The sequence below is a fragment of the Drosophila tropicalis genome, unplaced genomic scaffold (assembly GCF_018151085.1).
Source record: "Drosophila tropicalis isolate 14030-0801.00 unplaced genomic scaffold, ASM1815108v1 contig_696, whole genome shotgun sequence".
NCBI classification, from domain to species: domain Eukaryota; kingdom Metazoa; phylum Arthropoda; class Insecta; order Diptera; family Drosophilidae; genus Drosophila; species Drosophila tropicalis.
Window position 1 is genome coordinate 286,820 of NW_027173178.1, and position 20,623 is coordinate 307,442.

Below are 20,623 nucleotides of genomic sequence, written 5' to 3' on the forward strand. Positions count from 1 at the left end.
TCGTCTCCCTCTGCAACTCCGGAGAAGGTTCGGCCTCCGAAAACTCCGGTGACCGTAAAGCGTACGGATATTTCGCGCAAGTTCCTGTCGTCTCGCAGCCGCAGCGAATCCAGCCTACCTAAGGGTCTCAGATTTTCGGTTAAAGACTCGAGTGCACGTTATTGTGACGCACTGTTCTGACGCTCCCGTCACCCGATCCGTATCACAACAGGGTAGAGAACAATCCAGAATGTCCCTCTCCGATTTCGTTCTGGCGTGCGACGCATTGACTCTGTTTGAAGCTCGTGAGAGTGAAGCTCTAACTTCTGAAGTGCCCTTGTTTTCCATTAAACTGCACTTAGAGCAGTTTGTCGAGATGGAATACTCCCGTTGTCACAAGGCCTTGACGGCAAACATAAGCCACGTCAAGGCGAAGCACGAATCCGCTTACGCGGCGTATGTGCGATGCGGGACGTTGTTCGGAGAACGCATCGAACAGCTTTCGGCACAGATGACGAGTCTTATGCGTCAGCCAACCGCTCCGTTTGGGCTGCCGGGGCATAGAGTTCCTCCGTGTGAGGTGGAGACATTTGATGGCGACAGCCTAGCATGGCCCACATTCCGCGATTTGTTCGCCGCCATTTATATCGCCAATCCGTATTTGTCACAAGTGGAGAAGCTCTATCACTTGAACGCCAAGACACGAGGGGAAGCGAGAACCATCGTGGCTAAGTCCCCCTGACGAATGAGGGTTTCCAGGCCGCGTGGGAGAACCTCACCGCACGGTACGATAATAACCGTCTGCTTGTCATGGCTCAAGCCAGACAACTCCTTCAGATTCCCGCGGTGGGAAAATCCTTGCGAGAGCGCTTGAGCGTTCGGGTGTTAGTACTGAGAATTGGGATGTCTTACTTTTCGCCATATGCACTAGCAAATTGCCGAAGGCCACAATCCTCCTGTGGGAACAATCAGTGCCAAATAAGACTGTCGTCTCCACTTGGTACGATTTGAAACAATTCCTCACCGATCGGTATCGTGTCCTGGATGCCACCGAAGAACACAGGTCGGCCCCAAGTGTCCAAGCCATCCCCATTGGTTTCCCGCGAAAGCTCAACTCAGCGTCCTGCAAGCTTTGCCATCGGGAGAATCACCCAATACGGCTATGCCCTAGTTTTCTTGACATGCCTGTTCAGAGGCGTTTGGAAACCATTAGACAGCAGGGACTCTGTTTGAACTGTTTTGCCCGCGGACATCAAGTGAAGGGCTGCTCCAGTGCGCATAATTGCCATACCTGCAAGGAACGTCATCATACCCTGTTGCACCCTAGTGATGTGTCCGTGTCCTCGCCGTCCGCTGCGCAAGTCCCACCATTCAGCGCCACAGAGCGTCCGTCCACGAGCAACCAGCCCTCAAATGCTCAAAGTTATTTTGCATCTACCCCAGTCAAAGGCCTCTTAGGCACCGCGATTGTCACTCTGCACCATCGACTCTGGGGCCGATTCAAATTTTCTCTCCGAGCACGTCTTCAACATGGTCCGGTTACTGGCATGGGCCAGAGTGATGGAGGAGGTGTGTCAAGGTGTGTCTGCTGATGCTGTCTCTTCCGTGTGACAGACTGAACAAGATCGAGGTCTCCGCCCTGGTCGTATCCAAATTGTCAGGGGCCTTTCCAACGGCTCCATTCCTCAACACGGGTCCGACGCAATGCCTCGATCGCCCCTTGGCTGACCCGTACTACAACAAGCCCGCGCCTATTGATATGATTATCGGTGTAGACCTGTTTCCCCACATCCTCGGAGAGCGGATCAAATAGGATTGTTGTGGAGGCGGTACGTTACTGCCAATGCCCTGGATTTAGGTAGCCCTGATCGTTTTCCCTTTAGACTTAGTATGTATCGACCTGAATGCAACCCTGACTTATCGAGGCAGAAACCAGCTCTAAGAAGTGAGACGAGGCGTCAGTATAGAAGAAAATTGCACAGGAAGCTCGAGGCTAGGAGCCTTAGGGCTTAATATATATGGATAAACTTTATAATTTGTTGTATCTAAGAAACACCATCATAATTATTCTATACTCAGTTTGTAATAAATAAGTTTAAAATCAATTCGTGCTGAATGTTCTATTTTTGTATCGGTAAAACTTTCGGGCGTTAAAGTAACGCGTGGTCGAGACATTCTTGACGTTAACATTCTTTATTTTAACTTAAATAATATGTAAAAGTGCTTTGATGGTGTCGGAATTGACAAGAAATGTGAACTATGAGCAATAAAATGAAAACACGTGGGAGAAAAAAGCGTATCAATATGGACGCGGAGGAAACGCCGAAATCGGCGGTAAACGAGTCTACCGCGGGAGAGAGCGAGATAGAAAGAGACGCTTCCAATAAAAGCAAAGCGCCAAAAGACAGAGAAGACAATACGAATATATTGGAAAGTGTGCAAAGAATGATGACGCAATTGCAAGAACAAATTGCGTCACAAAGTTCAAAAATTGAAGCTATCCACAATGGACAAGAACAACAAATACAAGAAATTCATTTAGTGCAAAGTGAAATAGTTAATTTAAAAATTGCTAATGAATCTATAACTGACTGCATTTCAGAATTGGAGAAGACTCATGCTTTGGGCGGCACACAGGGTGATGCTATCTTGGACGGTGCACAACGTCATGGTGCCATAATGGGAGCTCCGCATGCTTTGGGTGGCACACAGGGTGCTGCATATATAGACGGTGCACAACGTCATGGAGCCATAATGGGAGCTCCACATGCTTTGGGCGGCACACAGGGTGCAGCAAATATAGACGGTGCACAACGTCATGGAGCCATAATGGGCGCTCCGCATGCTTTGGGCGGCACACAGGGTGCAGCAAATATAGACGGTGCACAACGTCATGGAGCCATAATGGGCGCTCCGCATGCTTTGGGCGGCACACAGGGTGCTGCAAATATAGACGGTGCACAACGTCATGGAGCCATAATGGGCGCTCCGCATGCTTTTGGCGGCACACAGGGTGCTGCAAACTTGGACGGTGCACAACGTCATGGAGCCATAATGGCAGCTCCGCATGCTTTGGGTGGCACACAGGGTGCTGCAAATATAGACGGCGCACAACGTCATGGAGCCATAATGGGCGCTCCGCATGCTTCGAGTGGCACACAGGGTGCTACCGATGATGGTGCTACACAAAACAAAACGCCATTTAAAACTACAACCGGAATATCTGGTGTCTACGAACCTTTCCCCATTAATGTTGGTACGGGTGAGTCTGGTAATGTTACGGGTTGCGTTCGGGTTGGTCAGGCTAGTCAGGGACAATACCCACATAATTATATGTCGGGGCACAGAATTATGGATCTGCCAGAATTTAGTGGTAGGGCAGAAGATTGGCCAGTATTTATTACAATGTTCATAGAATCCTCCGCTGCTTATGGTTATACCCAACTGGAAAATGTAATACGTTTACAGAAAAGCTTAAAGGGAGCGGCAAAAGAGGAGGTAAAAGGGCTATTAGTGAATCCGGCAAACGTGCCACATATTATCGAGCACCTACAGTTTATGTACGGAAGACCAGAGTTGCTTATTAAAAGTCAGCTAGAAATGGTCAATGATATACCCCAAATCCCAGAGAATAATCTAGAAAGGATGATTCCATTTGCCACAAAGGTAAAAAATTTGGTCATATTTTTGCAATCTTCAAATGCAGTATTACACCTGCAAAATCCATCTTTGCTGGATCAATTAGTTTCAAAAATGCCAATGTCAAAACGCATGCAGTGGCAAGAGTTTTCATCTCAAATATATCCATACGCCAATTTGATGGATTTTAGTAATTGGTTAAATAGTATAGCAAGAACGATTGCGAAGGTAACATTAATGACAACTTCGAACAGGCCCACTTCAAAAGGTGATTGTCGTCACAATCCAAAACTGGTAATGCAAACAAATACTGGCGAATATCAAAAGAAGGATAAGAAATATACAAAAGTTTGCACTGAATGTAATGGTGACCACTCTTTGTCTGAATGCGATGTATATGTAAAGGCTGATGTAAATGAAAAGTGGAACATGGTCAAGAAATTAGGGGTTTGTTTCAGCTGTCTAAAACGCAACCACAATATGATATCCTGTAAGTTCAAACGAAGATGTAACATCAGTGGCTGCAAGAGTTCACATCACAAATCGTTGCACCACCCTAATAGACAGACGGTAGAAGAAGATAAAGCAGAAGCAGCGACACATACCGTCAAATCTAGCATGAAAAGGTTGTTAGTTAAAGTCCTGCCAGTCGAATTAATGGGCCCGCAGAATACATTAGTTAAAACGTTCGCGTTTTTGGACGAGGGTTCCAACGTAACGTTAATTAACGAGAATTTAGCTAAAAAGCTAGGGGTAAAAGAAAACATGAATCGGTTAACATTAAATTGGATTAAGAATCATGCCATTAACTTGAATACGACAGTATGTCATCTAAAAATAAGAGGTATTAATGGAAATAAAAATTGGTTACAGTTAAAAGGCACTACAATCCCTGATCTGGAATTACCTCTAAAATCAATGGATCATCAAACATTAGCGGAAGAGTATATTCGAGTTGCGAACCTCCCAATAGCAAGTTACACAGATGCCAAACCAACAATACTGATCGGCATAGATAATACCCACCTGGTCAAGACTATACGAAGCGTTGATATCGGTCCAAGACTAGTGGCATCAAAAACACCTTTGGGATGGGTGATTTTTGGATCAAGAGCAGACCATTCTAATACAAGCCCGTTAGTGACATCAGTATTTCATGCGAATTCTTTGGAGGACCAAATGAACAGGGAAATGCACGATTTGATGGCAGATTATTTTACAACTGAGAATTTTGGAGTACGGCCGTATATTAAGTCTGTAGAGTCCGCTGACATAATTCGAGCTAAAGAGATACTTCAAAACACAACAGTAAAATTAGAAGGAGAATATGAAACCGGATTGTTATGGTCAAAAGAAACATTAAATCTTCCCGACAGTTACAGTATGGCTTTGAAAAGACTCCAATTAATAGAGCATAAAATTATTCGCTCAAATAGCGTAAAGACCTACGATGAAGCCATTATGGACTTTGTGAAGAAAGGATATGCCGTCAAAATGACAAAACTTCAAACTTGTGTAACCAGTTCTAAGACATGGTATCTACCTCATTTCGCCGTTTACAACGTGAACAAACCAGGAAAGCTACGTCTAGTATTCGACGCAGCAGCCTCAATCGAAGAAGTTTCATTGAATTCAAGATTATTAAAAGGACCCGATGAAAATCCGTCATTGACTCAAATTTTATTCCAATTTCGACAAGGAGCAGTGGCAGTTTGTGCAGATATCAAGGAAATGTTCTTGCAGGTGCGAGTTCGACAGGAAGATCAGGATTGCTTACGGTTTTTATGGAGACACGGTGACACAACAAGAGAAGTCGATACGTATAAGATGACGGTCATGATATTCGGAGCCACTTGTTCTCCGTGTTGTGCTCAATATGTAAAAAATATAAACGCGCAAAACAGTACGAGTTCAAAGGAAGTAATTGATGCAATACAAAATAATCATTACGTTGATGACTTTGTAGCAAGCTTTGTATCTGAGCAAAAGGCATACGACATAAGCTCTGAAGTAAAAAAGGTGCATGAATTAGCTCACTTTGAACTAAGAGGCTTTGTTTCAAACTCGAAGTGGGTACAAAACAAATTGAATAAAGAAGAGAAAAATAAAACTGATAAGTTACCAGTAAGTATGGATAAGAAGGCTGTCGATAAGGTATTGGGCATGTATTGGTACAACGACATAGACCAATTTACCTTTGACTTAAAAATGAATCGCGTGGAACAAAGCATACTTAAAGCTGAAAATTGTCCAACAAAGAGGCAGCTTCTAAGCTTGGTCATGTCTATCTATGATCCATTAGGGATGTTATCCGACCTGACGATTCATGGAAAAATATTGATTCAGGATGTCTGGAGGTCAGGCATTCACTGGAATGATTTGATCCCAGAAGAATTATTTATTCGTTTCAAAAATTGGGTCTTACAAATCGAAAATGTAAAGAGTTTTAGATTAAACAGATGTTACTCTCGAAATTTTATGTCATCTCAAGCTAACATAGAATTGCATATTTTTGTAGATGCTAGTGAACAAGCCTTTGCTGCCGTTGGTTATTGGAGAATAATACTTGATGGACTTATCGAAACAATTTTCGTCGCTGGAAAAACTAGATGCGCACCAATAAAGACTTTATCTGTTCCCCGATTAGAGCTTCAGGCAGCGGTTTTAGGTACCCGACTTAAGACTCTGATACTGGAAAGTCATTCTGTTAACGTACAGAAATATACATTATGGTCGGATTCAAAGACTGTCATAGCTTGGATTCAATCAGATCATCGGAAATATAAACAATTTGTGGCTCACCGTATAAATGAAATACTGGAAACAACAAACGAAAATGATTGGCGATGGGTTCCAACACATTTAAATGCTGCCGATAAAGCCACGAGAACAAAGGTAAAAATTAAGTACGAGCCAGGTAATATTTGGACAAGAGGACCCGAATTTTTATTGAAGGATGAATCTAGCTGGCCAGTACAGGAAAAGATCTACGTTGAAGACGATTCCCCTGAAGTAAAACGGGTATATTTAACAACTTCTGTTGAAAATATTATTGACCTAAACAGATTTTCTAAGTATTTGAAACTGAAGCGAACAATGGGATGGATATTGAGATTTAAACAACGGATATTGAAACGTCAATGTGATAATGATGTAACAACACTTTCTTCGCGGGAATTGCAAGATGCAGAAAATACATTAGTAAAAATCATGCAAAAGGAAATCTATCATAAGGAACTAGCTGATTTACAAGCAAATTCATGCGTATCAAATGAAAGTAGCATCTTCTCTTTAACTCCTACGATGAATGCCGACGGGATCTTAGTGGTCAACGGTAGGCTTGACTATGCAACAGCACTATCGCAAAGTGCTCGTCAACCTATCATATTACCCAAAAAACACAAACTAACTGATTTAATAGTAACATCGTATCACGAGAAATTCCACCATCAAAACGATGAACTCATTATCACTGAGATTCGTCAAAAATTTTGGATAATATGCTTGCGAGCTGCTGTAAAAAGGGCAAAAACAGTTTGCCAGTTTTGTAAAAATAGAAAAATTCAACCGCAAGCGACTCTGATGGGTCAGTTACCGACCGATCGTGTCACTCCTTACCAAAGACCGTTTTCCTATGTAGGACTTGACTATTTTGGGCCAGTTACTGTAACGATCGGCCGTCGACATGAAAAGCGATGGGTGGCTCTATTTACGTGCCTTACCATACGAGCTATACACTTGGATTTAGCAGCGGATTTGTCTACAGACGCATGTATTTTATGTATTCGAAACTTCGTAAACAGGCGTGGTATACCAATCAGAATACGGTCGGATATGGGAACAAATTTTGTTGGAGCTGATCGTCTAATAAGGGAAGTCAAAGACCTATTTGACTGGATCTACATCGCTGAAGAGATGGCAAATAAAGGCATAGAATGGAAGTTCAATTGTCCAGCAAACCCAAGTTCAGGAGGATGTTGGGAACGCCTAGTTCAGTCAGTTAAAAAGGTTTTGGTAATAACATTGCAAGACAAGGCTCCCCAGGTTGAAACACTTAGAAGTTTGCTTATCGAAGCGGAAAATATCATAAATAGCAGACCACTTACACACATTCCAGTGGATAAAGACGATCCAGGTCCATTAACACCTAATCATTTCTTGCTTGGCACAACCAAATCGACACAAACCCCTGGAGAGGAAGACAACTTTTGTCATCGAAAACAATATAGGATTTGTCAACAATTAAAAAATACGTTTTGGAAACGATGGATAAGGGAATATCTACCAACTCTGACAAAGCGAACAAAGTGGTTCGCACCGATTCGACCCATCAAGATGGGAGACTTAGTCATAATATGTGACGAAAACCAACCAAGTGCAAGCTGGAAAAGGGGAATCATCGTGAAAGTTATTCCTGCAAGAGATGGGCTAATACGAGTTGCTGAAGTACAAACAAATGCCGGAATTTTAAAACGACCAGTGTCTAAGCTTGCTGTATTAGACGTTTTGGGTAAAACTCCCGAGTAGTTTTACGGTAGGCGGGATGTTGTGGAGGCGGTACGTTACTGCCAATGCCCTGGATTTAGGTAGCCCTGATCGTTTTCCCTTTAGACTTAGTATGTATCGACCTGAATGCAACCCTGACTTATCGAGGCAGAAACCAGCTCTAAGAAGTGAGACGAGGCGTCAGTATAGAAGAAAATTGCACAGGAACGATACGTTAAAATAAACATCCGATAATTGGCACGAAACGAAGCTCGAGGCTAGGAGCCTTAGGGCTTAATATATATGGATAAACTTTATAATTTGTTGTATCTAAGAAACACCATCATAATTATTCTATACTCAGTTTGTAATAAATAAGTTTAAAATCAATTCGTGCTGAATGTTCTATTTTTGTATCGGTAAAACTTTCGGGCGTTAAAGTAACGCGTGGTCGAGACATTCTTGACGTTAACAAGGATATTGGTGATTTCGTCGGGCTAGAACCTGACCCTCCGGTGTCTCGATTAGTTTTAGCTTTTGGGAAGTGGAAGACCTTCCTGCAAAGCCGGAAAAGGAGGATAACGTATTCTGCGAGCGGAATTACCAGGAGACCATTCAAAGAGGGAAGGACGGCCGATATGTTGTGTCCCTACCGTTCAAAGGTCCGAATAGCTTCGACTTGGGTCATTCAAGACCGATCGCGCTGGCTCAATTCCTGCGGAATGAAGCACGCCTTCTCAAGGATACCGTCCTAATAACGTACGATGCCATTATTCGAGGAATTGGGTCATATGATTCGGGTTACGCCGCCTCAAGATGGGAAAAACTTCTATCTCCCCCATCACGCGGTGTTTAAGCCCGATAGCACCACCACTAAGGTACGCGTGGTATTTAACGCGTCGAGCCCCTCCACACGAGGCGTCAGCCTTAACGATGTCTTGCACACCGGGCCTACTCTTCAGGCCGATCTCACGCTTCAGGTACTGAAATGGCGGTTTTTTCAATTCGTTTTCAACGCTGACATAACGCAGATGTATCGACAAATCCGAGTCGACCCCAGGCATACCCCCTTTCAGCGGATCCTCTACCGAGATCGTTACGGCAATATTCAGGATTATGAGCTACAAACTGTCACGTTTGGGGTTAACTGCGCCAACTCATACTGAAGACGACGCCCGTCTCGCCATAGGAGAGCTTCAAGCTGCCCTTCAATCTGCGGGCCTCCCGCTTCGGAAGTGGACTTCCAATAAGAAGGAAGTACTTCAAGCTATCCCGAGAGAGCACCTGCTGCGAGAGGACTTTCGCGAAAACCTCGGGAACCCGCTGGCAAGCTGCTGAGGACGTCTTCTTCTTCACCGTAGCGGACCCCCTCTTGAAGGAGTATATCTCCAAGAGGCAGGTTCTGTCTCATATCGCTAAATTTTTCGACCCCGCTGGCTGGCTAGCCCCATTTGTTATCTGAGCTAAGATATTCATGCAGCATATCTGGCTAACCCAACTGGGCTGCAGCAATGGCACGCATCCCCCCGTTGTCTAAACACCAGCGATACGCTCTCTTGGGAGCTTCGTGGCTTCTGTGACGCGTCACATGGAGCGTATGTGCTGGTTCGGTATCGCGATCAATTAAGCGTCCATTTATTAGCGGCTAAGACCCGTGTAGCTCCAGTCAAAACAGTCTCGCTGCTTTGGCTGGAGTTGTGCGGAGCGGTTTTGCTAGCCGATCTCTGGGCGTCGATCGTTCCTAAACTCCCAATCCCACCTGCAATCTTCCAGTTTTGGACCGACCCCACCATTGTGTTGGCTGGGCTCAATAAACTCCCGTGTAGTTGGTCCACCTTCGTGGCCAATCGGGTATCCAGCATCTCCAAAAGCACCAGTGGCCAAAGCTGGTCACATGTGCTCTGGTGGCGTGGGCCGGACAGCCTCCAGCGGGACCCCGAGTACTGGCCAACTCCCAATAATGAACTCCCAGACACCCAGCTAAAGGAACGAGTCCAGTGCCATACCAACGCGACCACCCTACTCCATCGAGTTTGCGAACGTTTCTCGGACTATGGTAGGACCACCAAAAGGATTTCGACGCCTAGCACGCTACTCGATTTGAATCCATTTCTCAACCAGCATGGGATACTCCGCTCCTGCGGAAGACTCAGGGCTGAGCCCCTCCGGTATGATGAACGTCACCCTATTCCCCTCCCCTATAATACCCATTTCACGCGCCTGCTCGTCGAATTCGCCCACCGAATCACGTTGCATGGCGGCAATCAACTGATGGTTCGGTATCTGCGCACCAAATTCTGGATCCCACGGATTAAGAACCTGGTGAAGTCCCACATCAAGGGGTGTAAGGTCTGCATCGTTCATCGTCGACGACTACAGACTCAAATGATGGGTGATCTCCACCCACGTACTTCACCCACACAGGCATTGACTTCGCAGGGCCTTTCGAGATCAAGAATTACACCGGGCGTGCGAGTCTCATTACTAAAGTTTATGTCTGCGTCCTTGTGTGTTTTAGCACGAATGCGATTCATCTCGAGGCTACCTCCGACCTCACCACTGAACGATTTCTCGCCGCCTTCTCTCGGTTTGTCGCACGGAGACAATGCCCACAGCGCATTTACTCCGACAATGGCAAAACCTTCGTAGGGGCCTCAAAGGCGCTCGAACAAGATTTCCTGAACGCCACCAAGCTGAATATAATGAAGGCATTTCCCCAGCATACTTTATCCTGGCAGTTCATTCCGCCGAGCGCCCCCCATATGGGAGGACTGTGGGAAGCAGGGGTCAAAAGTTTTAAGACCCTATTTTACAAGTCCTCTTTTACTGTCAAGTACACGTTCGAGGAACTTTCCACGCTCCTGTGTAGGATCGAGCCGTGCCTAAACTTCAGGCCAATTTCTCCCATGAGCGAGGATCCAGAGGATCTGCTGGCACTAAGCCCGGGACACTTCTTGATTGAAGGACCGCTCTTATCCATTGCGGAACCGGAGATTCTCGTCGAACCTATGTCGGTAATCAACCGATGACAGCGACTGAAGGCAATCCAGCAGGCTTTCTGCCGCCGCTGGAAGAGTGAGTACCTCAAGGAGCTTCACAAACGGAATTAGTGGAAAAGGCCGGCTCGCAGTCTCCAGACCGGCGACCTCGTGATCGTGTCCGAAGATCATCTCCCCTCCAACGAGTGGCGCTTAGGGCGAATTGAGCGCACTCTGCCCGGGGCGGACGGTCTGGTTCGAGTGACTGATGTCACAACAGCGCGAAGCTCATCCTGTTGCAAGACAACAGGAGTTTTGAGCCTATAAACCTATAGTGACTCCCAATCCCTCTATGTTCCGTCCGAATGTCCTCGTCTCATACGCTCATATGCATATCATATGCTCCACATGGGACGAACGCTTACCGATGCCGGGTCTGTCGGGGGTTCACGCACTCCGGCAGTGTCAGAGCTTCCTGAACCTCCGAAGGGAAAAGCGGCTCCGGGCGGTGCTTAAAAATAAGTACTGTCCCAATTGCTTGGCACACGAGCACTCATCCGACGCGTGCCGGAGTCGCCATATTTGTCGACGATGCGGGCAAAAGCAACATACCCTGCTTCACAGTGGTAGTCGAAACTTTATTTTCATATCTTTTTCGACCATTCAAACAAAATAAATTTAAATTTTGTCTACTTTTTAAGTACAATAAATGTGAAAAAGAAATTAAATCGAATGGCCTTTTTTTATTTAATTATAAGAACTTGTTTCATTGAACTTCGAGAAAGAACTGACTTAATTCAATATGCTGAAATATTCTAGGCCAACTAGGATTCTTTAGATTGTAGAATTTATCTACGACAGAAATAATTTCAGAAATTTGAGATCTGAGAATGCCTGGGAATTGGCTGAAATTCGACATGGCCCGTTTGAACAGTATTTCATTCAGTAAACATCTTTTCATTGTTACGAACACACAGTTCAGTAAGCTTCCAAATCAATAAAAAAAAATAGGTAACTTTTGTGCGGAATGTGGAAAGGTTTGTAATTGTAAGGATATATTAAGTAAGTAAAAGACCAAGTGTAGTTTTTTTTTCGGAATAGCCAGTGGAGTTCAAGCTAGTTGAGTTCATCTTAAACAGCAGATCGAAAGGCGCCTACACATGTCTGAGGGGCAATGTGTCGTGATGTAGTCAAAGGCCAAATATCGGAAGCCGGCCTGGCGATAGAAATGGCAGATGTGCGGAATTGTGATCACATCACGAATAAGAAAAAATCCACAATATCCTGCTATGTCGGAACTTGCCGAATAGGTAAATTGACTGTAACTGCAGAGGATGATGCTGATATGATCTCGTCAGAAATTGATCTCGATATCGGTTCGAGAAATAAGTCATTGAAAAGTGGAGATCCGTCTTCAGTCAGGTATATGTAAGATAAAATCGATAAGAATGAATTTTACAAATTTTGCAAGCTTAGCGAAAAAGTGGCAATAAATCAAAAACGCATCAGACTCGTTGCGCGATGCTTGCGGTAAGGGCAGATGCGAAATAAAGCCCTGAGCTCAATCACCTGAAATGGAAAATGAAACGACAATGTGTCAGGAAAATGGAAAAACACCAGACTTTTTTCCATGCTTTGCAGACAACAAAAAGATGCGATGTCTGACGTTCAATCCGATGTGTGACGTTCATGGAATTCGCTGGAAAGCTCTATTGCGGATGAAAACACGATGGAATGGTTATAACAAACCCTTTTCTCTGTGGAGGGTTACGAGGCAGTTGGACTTTTTGATTTTTTGTGCCTATCACAGGCTAGAGTGGTGATTCCACAAGTCCACTCTTGTTTCAATGAATTATTCGAACTTCTGGAAAAACAATTTTTCTCGATACCGACAAGTGGCCTATGGTAAGCAAAGATGAATTAGATCCCTGTGCGGAAGATAGTGTAACAAACATTTGTCGAAATGAAGTTGTTCTGTGGATGGAAAAGATGCCGCAAGTAAACAGAAATAATATATTATTATAAAATTATATTTGTTACATAATTATAAAGTAATTTATAATTCTAATATTGTTTTTTTTTTTTAACTGTATTCGGTAACGGTATATAGTGTATTTTTAATTTCTATGTTACTTTTGGCATGTGACGCCATCTCTATCGATGAGCTAAATCAAATTTGATTGGAATTTGTCTTTAATTACTATCATCCATCACGTTCGGTAATTACAGCTCACTCGTTTCTATGGGTGTCATGATTTTATTGATGGTCTGCTTGAGCTTTCGTTGGCCCAGCTGAATTCGATTTCTAATACGTCTGGCAGATTTCTGGATCTGATTTTTACTTCTGATCGTAGTTTTTGTGAAGTATCTAGAACTAGTCCAATGGTGTTACCAGAGGATAGTTATCATCCAACTTTAGAGTTATCTATTGAGTTTCCCAACCGCGAGCCCATCTCCGAGTGTGATCCTACGGTACGCACAAGATGTTTTCGGAAGACTGACTTTGTCGCACTAAACAATGCCTTTCTTAATACCGATTATATTAATTTATACACTTGTAAGGATATGAATTCCGCCATTTCTTTATTTTATACCACTGTTGACTCGATCTTAAATGACTGTGTACCCCTAGTGTCTCCTGTGGTGACGCAAAAATCACCATGGTTTACGCGGGGGCTGTCAAAACTGAAGAATCTTAAGTCTAGGTATTACAAAAAATATAAAGTCACGGGTCTATTATCGGATCTGTCTCGTTACTTGGTTGCTAAATCGAATTTTATTGTTTCTAATTCTAAATGCTATAATAATTACTTACAACGTTGCAAGTTGCAATTCTCCGAAAAACCTATATGGAAGGATTCGTTTATTTTACCTCTTCACAAATGTGGCAATCCGACGTCACTAATTACAGAGGAATTTCTAAATTGTCAGCGATACCTAAACTGTTTGAGAAAATTATGTAGTCTCAAATACAGCATTTATGTATGTAAAGATATTATTTCGCCATACCAGCATGGGTTTGAGAAACAAAAGCAAACTGATGTAATATATACGGATTTCAGTAAGGCTTTCGATTCGGTAAACCATGCCTTACTATTACATAAGCTGAATTTAGTTGGCTTTCCGGATGCTCTGCTTGCTTGGATTTCACAATATCTAAGCAGTAGGAGGCAGAGGGTTCTTTTTAGGTCCTCTCTTTCTAAGATCATTTGTGTTGAATCGGAAGTCCCACAGGGCAGTCACCTTGGCCCATTATTATTTACCATTTTTATTAATGATCTCCCCACCGTTCTTTTAAATTCCAGAGTTCTTATGTATGCCGATGATGTAAAAATGGCTAATCGTATCGTAGACTCTCTCTCATGTCATACCTTGCAAGCTGACCTGAATGCTTTTCAGGGATGGTGTAGGACTAACTTGTTATATCTAAACTGTTTTTATAGAGGTTCTCCCCAACTAACGAGTTACTTTTTAAATAATTTCCTGTTAGAAAAAATTAATAATAGTTCCTTGGTTGTAAAAGATTTGGGGATCTTAATCGACCACTAACTTAGTTTTAATCAGAATATATCGACTACTGTTAGTAGGGGTAAGAGTGTTCTTGGCTTTATAAAGCGCTGGTCGAAGGAGTTCAAGGATCCATAAACTACCAAAATACTTTTTACTTCTTTAGTCCGCCCCATATTAGAATATGGATCTTGTGTTTGGTCTCCTCATTATGAGTTTTATCAAAACAAATTAGAATCTGTACAAAAACAGTTTTTACTCTTTGCCTTTCGTGATTTGCGCTGGGATCCAACTGTACAACTTCCATCTTATTCTAGTCGACTTCAGTTAATTAACCTTCCTTCTTTAACTAATCGTAGAACATTGCTTGGTGTAAATTTTTTTTACATACATTTGAATTGTGAGATTGACTCTTCCTAGCTGATGAGCCAAATTAACATTTCTATTCTATCTAGAAGGACGCGCAATTTTACACCGCTTATACTTCCCGCTTGCACAACTAACTTTTCTCTGCATGAACCGTTTCGTATACTATGTAGTGACTACAACGGACTTTGGCACGTTATCGGTTCCGAAACATCGCTTCCGGGTATAAAAACTGAGATCTTGTCCTTCCTCGCTCGTAATTAGTTGTAATCATCTTTATTTTAACGTATCCTGTTTTTTTTTTATATGTAACCTATTATCTCATTACATTTAATATTTTCTATTTCTTTAGTTAAATTTAATTAAATTTAATACGCCTATGCCCTTAGGTCGGAGTGGGTAGAGGTTGTAACATTAACTTTACTTAGGGTCATAACAGGCCCGGGCCTGGTGTCATTAGACTTGTTCACTTGTTCGTACTGAGCGTTGTACGACTACGTCTAAAAAAAAAAAAAAAAAAAAAACAATTCTATTTCCAAAAGAAAGCTGAATTGTACCATATAGGCGCATGTATCTTTTCAATCGCACAAGTGACACTTTTATGAGCATAAGTAGAAAGTTTCTGACTGCGACTTGTGCAAAGGTAAACAATTAACATGCGAATGTGGCATTAGAAATTTTAATTATCATGTGTCAGTAGATTACTGTTGTTGGATAAGAGTTAAGTGGAAGAGGAAAGGTAGACACACTTGCTAAAACAAATCTAAAACCTTCTTCCCCATGGTCAAAGCATAACACTCAACCGCTCAAGCAGACCCTGCCACAACTTTTAATTGCCACAAGAAACTTGTTTGAGGGTCGTCTCCAAAGTTTCAAATATTTGTCGCCCAAGTTGAGTTAAGTTGACTTAACTTGTGTTGAGTGTGCATAGTTGCTGTTGTTATAATTAAGCAGTCATTGGCATAAGAAAGTATTCCACCGAATAGGTAAAAATATTCTGTTCACTTCGGGATCTCTGAAACGGAGAGAGGAAAAAAACTTGTCTTAGAAGAAATTGGAGACTCATTTGTATTTGTGTCACTTTAACTATACGGAAGACACACACACTTATAGTTACATTTGTAGTAAACACGTAGTGAATTCTGTATCATGGATTGCCACCAAAGTAGTCAAGACTAGTAGTAAAGAAAAACGAAGTTGTCTATCGGACGTGCTAAAGAGAATAAACCAAAATAAGTCTATCTGTGAACGCATCTCTCTTCTCTATCCTCCTTGCAGTTGGCATACAATTTTCATAACTTCCCCTAATACAAGACCACGGAAAGTTATATTAGCGATACCTTAGGTATGAATAACTTGAATGTTTATTCACATAATTATTTCAAAATTCATAAACTCGATTAATATCATTAAATCTCTTCGACAACATATTTTACAAAATTATTCAAAAAGAAATAAAATAAAAGGAAAATAAAATTTTTTACGGCAAACACAATTCATCAATACACAAACAAAATATTCTTTTTGATACAATTTTTCTTCTTCTCTAAGCAAAGCACAGCACGCATATACATACATACAGTTCTTGTAGCGTTGCGTCTGTGTGTGTATGCATGTACTCTGTTAATGAAGTATGACGTAGTAGGTAGTAATCAGCGCTGCCGGCAGCGATTGAACCGATTTATATTAACTGTAACTTGTGTTCTATTTATCTGATCAGAAAAAAAATATTTTGAATCTGAGTTTTTATATCCAATACTATCATCGTAGTAAATTTCATGAGGATATTCCAAATTTTTATGAAAATGTTCTTCTAGATGTACTGACGATCTTTAGTGGAAAGAAAACAAGCGAGGGCTGGTCTAGCGGACCTCCAAATTCGCCATTATGTCCTCAGAAGTCTCAACGATCGTTGGCTCGGATCCTGCTAGAAGACATCACATTCATAGGTGGACACTTTTGGCCGCCAAACTCTTTTCTATGTATCCCTGGATCGCCTCATTAATTGTTAGTGCTTTTGACTGCTTTACCGCAGGAGGGTGTATATATACATTTAATCAGGCACAATTTATTGATCTCGCACCAATTTTAAAGAGTCTTTCAGCCGATACGTATGGTAGCCGCAATACCCCACTATCACTCACACTCAGCTTCGAGAAATTTCCAGTCCCTTTTCGGGTACAAGAGAAAGCGCTCCCCCAGGGTAATTGACAAACGAATTTCTGTGAAAACTAAATTAATAACCTTCAAAATATACATATATATAGTAATAAATCCGCCACTCCATCCACCCACACCACTCAATTTCTCACTCCATTCACCCAACTTGACCCCCCCCTTTAGTCTAGAAAAGAGCTGATGCTTCATGCAAACGAAACTAATCAAAAACCCTATAAACGAATGTCCCCAAAAAAACGGGCAAAAATCAATAAGCCAATCAAAATTTATATCCCTTGTCACCAGATCAAAAGCTCCCCATACTAATATCAAAAGTTTTGTAACCGAACTTTAATCATATCTGTAGGAATAATCATAAGTTAGTTCTTAAGCCGATTTTTCAATAAAGATCGTTTTTGAGTCTCACCAATCCATATTTTTTGTAATTAATAAAAGAAGTGGATTTATAACTGGTAACAGTCGGTAGGATAAAACGAAATAATTTAGTGCGTGCAAATCTTTGTGTAGAAGCGACCGTTATCGAATCTAAGATTGCGTAATAAACAAAATTTTTTTTAATCATTAAATAAATAAATGTGCGAAACTTGTGTCAAGCCACCTCTACAGATATCAAATCTAAGGTTGGCCCGTGATCAAGACTTTTTGTGCTAAAAACAAGTAGAGGAGCTGTAAGCAACGTAAGCCCAAAGCCCTCGCAAAAAAAAAAATATAATAAGGAGCAACTAAGACCCAAAGCTGAAAATAATTTTTCCGTTTTATCCGAAAAAGAACCTTTCGTGCAATCAAAACCGCGACATCGAATCTTGAAGTTATTGTAATCCAAGATGACACTTGAACTATCAGAAACACATCTGAACCAAGCACTTACCATGCTTAGACAATTGCCCAATTACGATGCTTTGACCCTGAGCACGTTCATACGGAGAGTTATTCTACAACTCCACCCGACGAAGGACGTCCGCCAGCATAGTTTCTTGTACGGCACTATAGAGATGCAGCTCACTGGACAAGCACAGCGGACATCACAACTAGCGGACGCCAATAATTAGAGCGAGTTGCGGGCCGCCCTCATCAGCGCCTTATGAGGAGTTACTACGACGGCTATACCATACTTCCTTTAGAACATAAGTCTTTTATTATAATTAATAAGTTAGCGTTAGAAGGCAATGCCGCCAATACCATTTTATACACAAATTCCATGAATAACACAGTCAAAGAAGTCCTTATTAAAAGATTACCAGACAAACTTTATATGACATTAGCGAAGTTTGATATTTCAACAGTGTCTAATTTGAAACAAGTAGCCCAGAGAGAGGGTCAATATGAAAACAGCTCCACAGAGAAACCCAAAACTAACAATCAAAGTAATTCAGGAAATTCAGGGCAGACAAAGAATTCCCCTTAATTATCAGATTCAGAATCAACCTCAGAATCAAAATCCAGTGGTAAATCAACCCACTAGAAGACAATGAGGAAGTAACAGTGGTCAGGGTAAAATGGAATGGTCCGAAAATTTTCATCAATCAGCCTCGGATCAGATAGCTCAGAGAGAACAGTTGCATCAAATAGATCAACCGAACACCCCCAATCTAATCCCATTTTCCAACTAAAAATAACATTCCTTTAAAGTGCGTTATTTCAATTTTCCAGAAAATTTAAATGATCAAACAATAAAAGGAATAATAGATCTTAATAAAAGCGAATCTTATGCACCAAGCAAACTTTGCCCCAACCATCAAAAATTTTATTGCCATAAATTTTTATAAAGCATGTAAGGCCGTTATTAATTACGTAGAAAACAGTGTAACATTATCAAATCACAAATTCTATTTCAAATACACCAATAAAGGAAAAAAAGAAGAATCAATACCTTATCCTCCCCCAGAGTTCGAATATGAAGCATTCGTACATGAGATAAATAACGGTATCGAGGAAAGAAACGAATCGAACGAAGAACGATATTATTGTCCTTAACCCTTGGATTAAAGAGAGGAGCTAAGATTAACATAAACGACCCACATAATATTTCATCCTTTGAAAAATTAAAATGCTCCCTTATAAAAGATTCCAAACTTGTATATCCCGATTTTAAAAAACCATTTTCCAACCACTGATGTTAGCAATATAGCTTTAGGTGCGTTCATCTCACAGGAACATAGACCTATTTAATATGATAGTAGATCACTAAACGAACATGAACCTAATTATTCAACCATAGAAAAGGAACTACTATCTATCGTATGGTCAACCAAATATTTTAAGGCCTACCTCTTCGGTAGACATTTTGAAATCCTAAGTGATCTTGTGATCACCCCTTGCCTGGTTGGACAATATCAAAGAACCTAACATGAAATTACAGAGATGAAAAATAAAATTGAACGAATTTGATTACAAAATAAAATACTTACCAGGAAAAGTGAATTATGTGGCAGAAGCCCTTTCCAGAATAAAAATAGATGAAAATCTTACAAGAAAGTAGTGATCAAGAAGATAACGAAAACTTAATAGAATAACCTCTGAATTTCTACAATCGTCAAATAGAATTCAATAAATGCAACGAAAATAAAGTCAACGTTACTTACTATTTTGACAAAACGAAGATAGAAATATCATATGTAGAAATGACCAATCAGTTTGCTAAAGAAATCATTAAGGAATGTTTATGCTCAAAAAAAAACGCACTTTACATTCAAACGACACAGATATTTAAATACTTCAAGAAGCCTATCTTAAAATAATTAGTCCAGAAAGCCAAACAAAAATATTAAGAACCACTTATAAATTAAAAAACATTCCCACTTATGCAGAATTCAAAGAAATTATTCTTAAAAACCACAAATCACTACTTCATCCAGGTATTACTAAATCTCAAAACTGGTTAAAAGAAAAATACTATTATCCAAACTTTCAAAAATTAATTCAAAACTTTATTAATGAATGCCATATATGCAATTTATCAAAAACAGAAAACCGAAATACCAAATTATTATTTGAAACCACCCCAGAGATATTTAACGCTAGAGAAAAATAGGTGATGGTGTTCTATTTAATCGACAATCAACAATTTTTATCTTGTATAGATATTTATTCAAAGTACGCGACGTTAGTTGAAGTTAAAATTCGAGATTGGCTTGCAATCACAAAAATCATTAAGGGTTAAACCCTTATAAATCAAAGCAGATGAGGACTCAGCTTTCATTTGATTAGCACTTTAAAATTGTCTACAATCGGAAACTGTTAATATAAGTATAACATCGAGCAAAAATTTTGTTTCAGACGTGGAAAGATTCCACAGGACTGTAAACGAAAAGCTAAGAGTTATTAATGCAGAATCTAGTATAGAGGACAAACAAACTAAATTTGAAACTATCCTTTACACATATAACCATAAAACCAAACATCTAACGACAAACAGAACACCAGCAGATATCTTTATAATACACAGGGTAACAAAGCAAAACAAATTGATAAATTAAATGAAAATAGGAACG

The 20,623-nt window shown here is 41.1% G+C and overlaps 1 protein-coding gene across 1 annotated transcript; it reads left to right on the forward strand.

The window, feature by feature from the left end:
* The first annotated feature begins 10,805 nt into the window (after positions 1 to 10,805).
* Positions 10,806 to 11,408, forward strand: LOC137579526 (uncharacterized). The gene is made up of 2 exons (XM_068293309.1): positions 10,806 to 11,117; positions 11,214 to 11,408. The coding sequence occupies exons 1-2, from the start codon at positions 10,806 to 10,808 to the stop codon at positions 11,406 to 11,408; spliced, it is 507 nt and encodes a 168-aa protein (XP_068149410.1).
* Positions 11,409 to 20,623: the final 9,215 nt, after the last annotated feature.

Bases quoted from the DNA above. Each gene is read 5' to 3' on its own strand.
- LOC137579526 (XM_068293309.1), top strand. From the start codon at position 10,806: ATGAAGGCATTTCCCCAGCATACTTTATCCTGGCAGTTCATTCCGCCG. The intron at 11,118-11,213 runs GTAATCAACCGA...AAACGGAATTAG, and splicing joins TTCTCGTCGAACCTATGTCG to TGGAAAAGGCCGGCTCGCAG.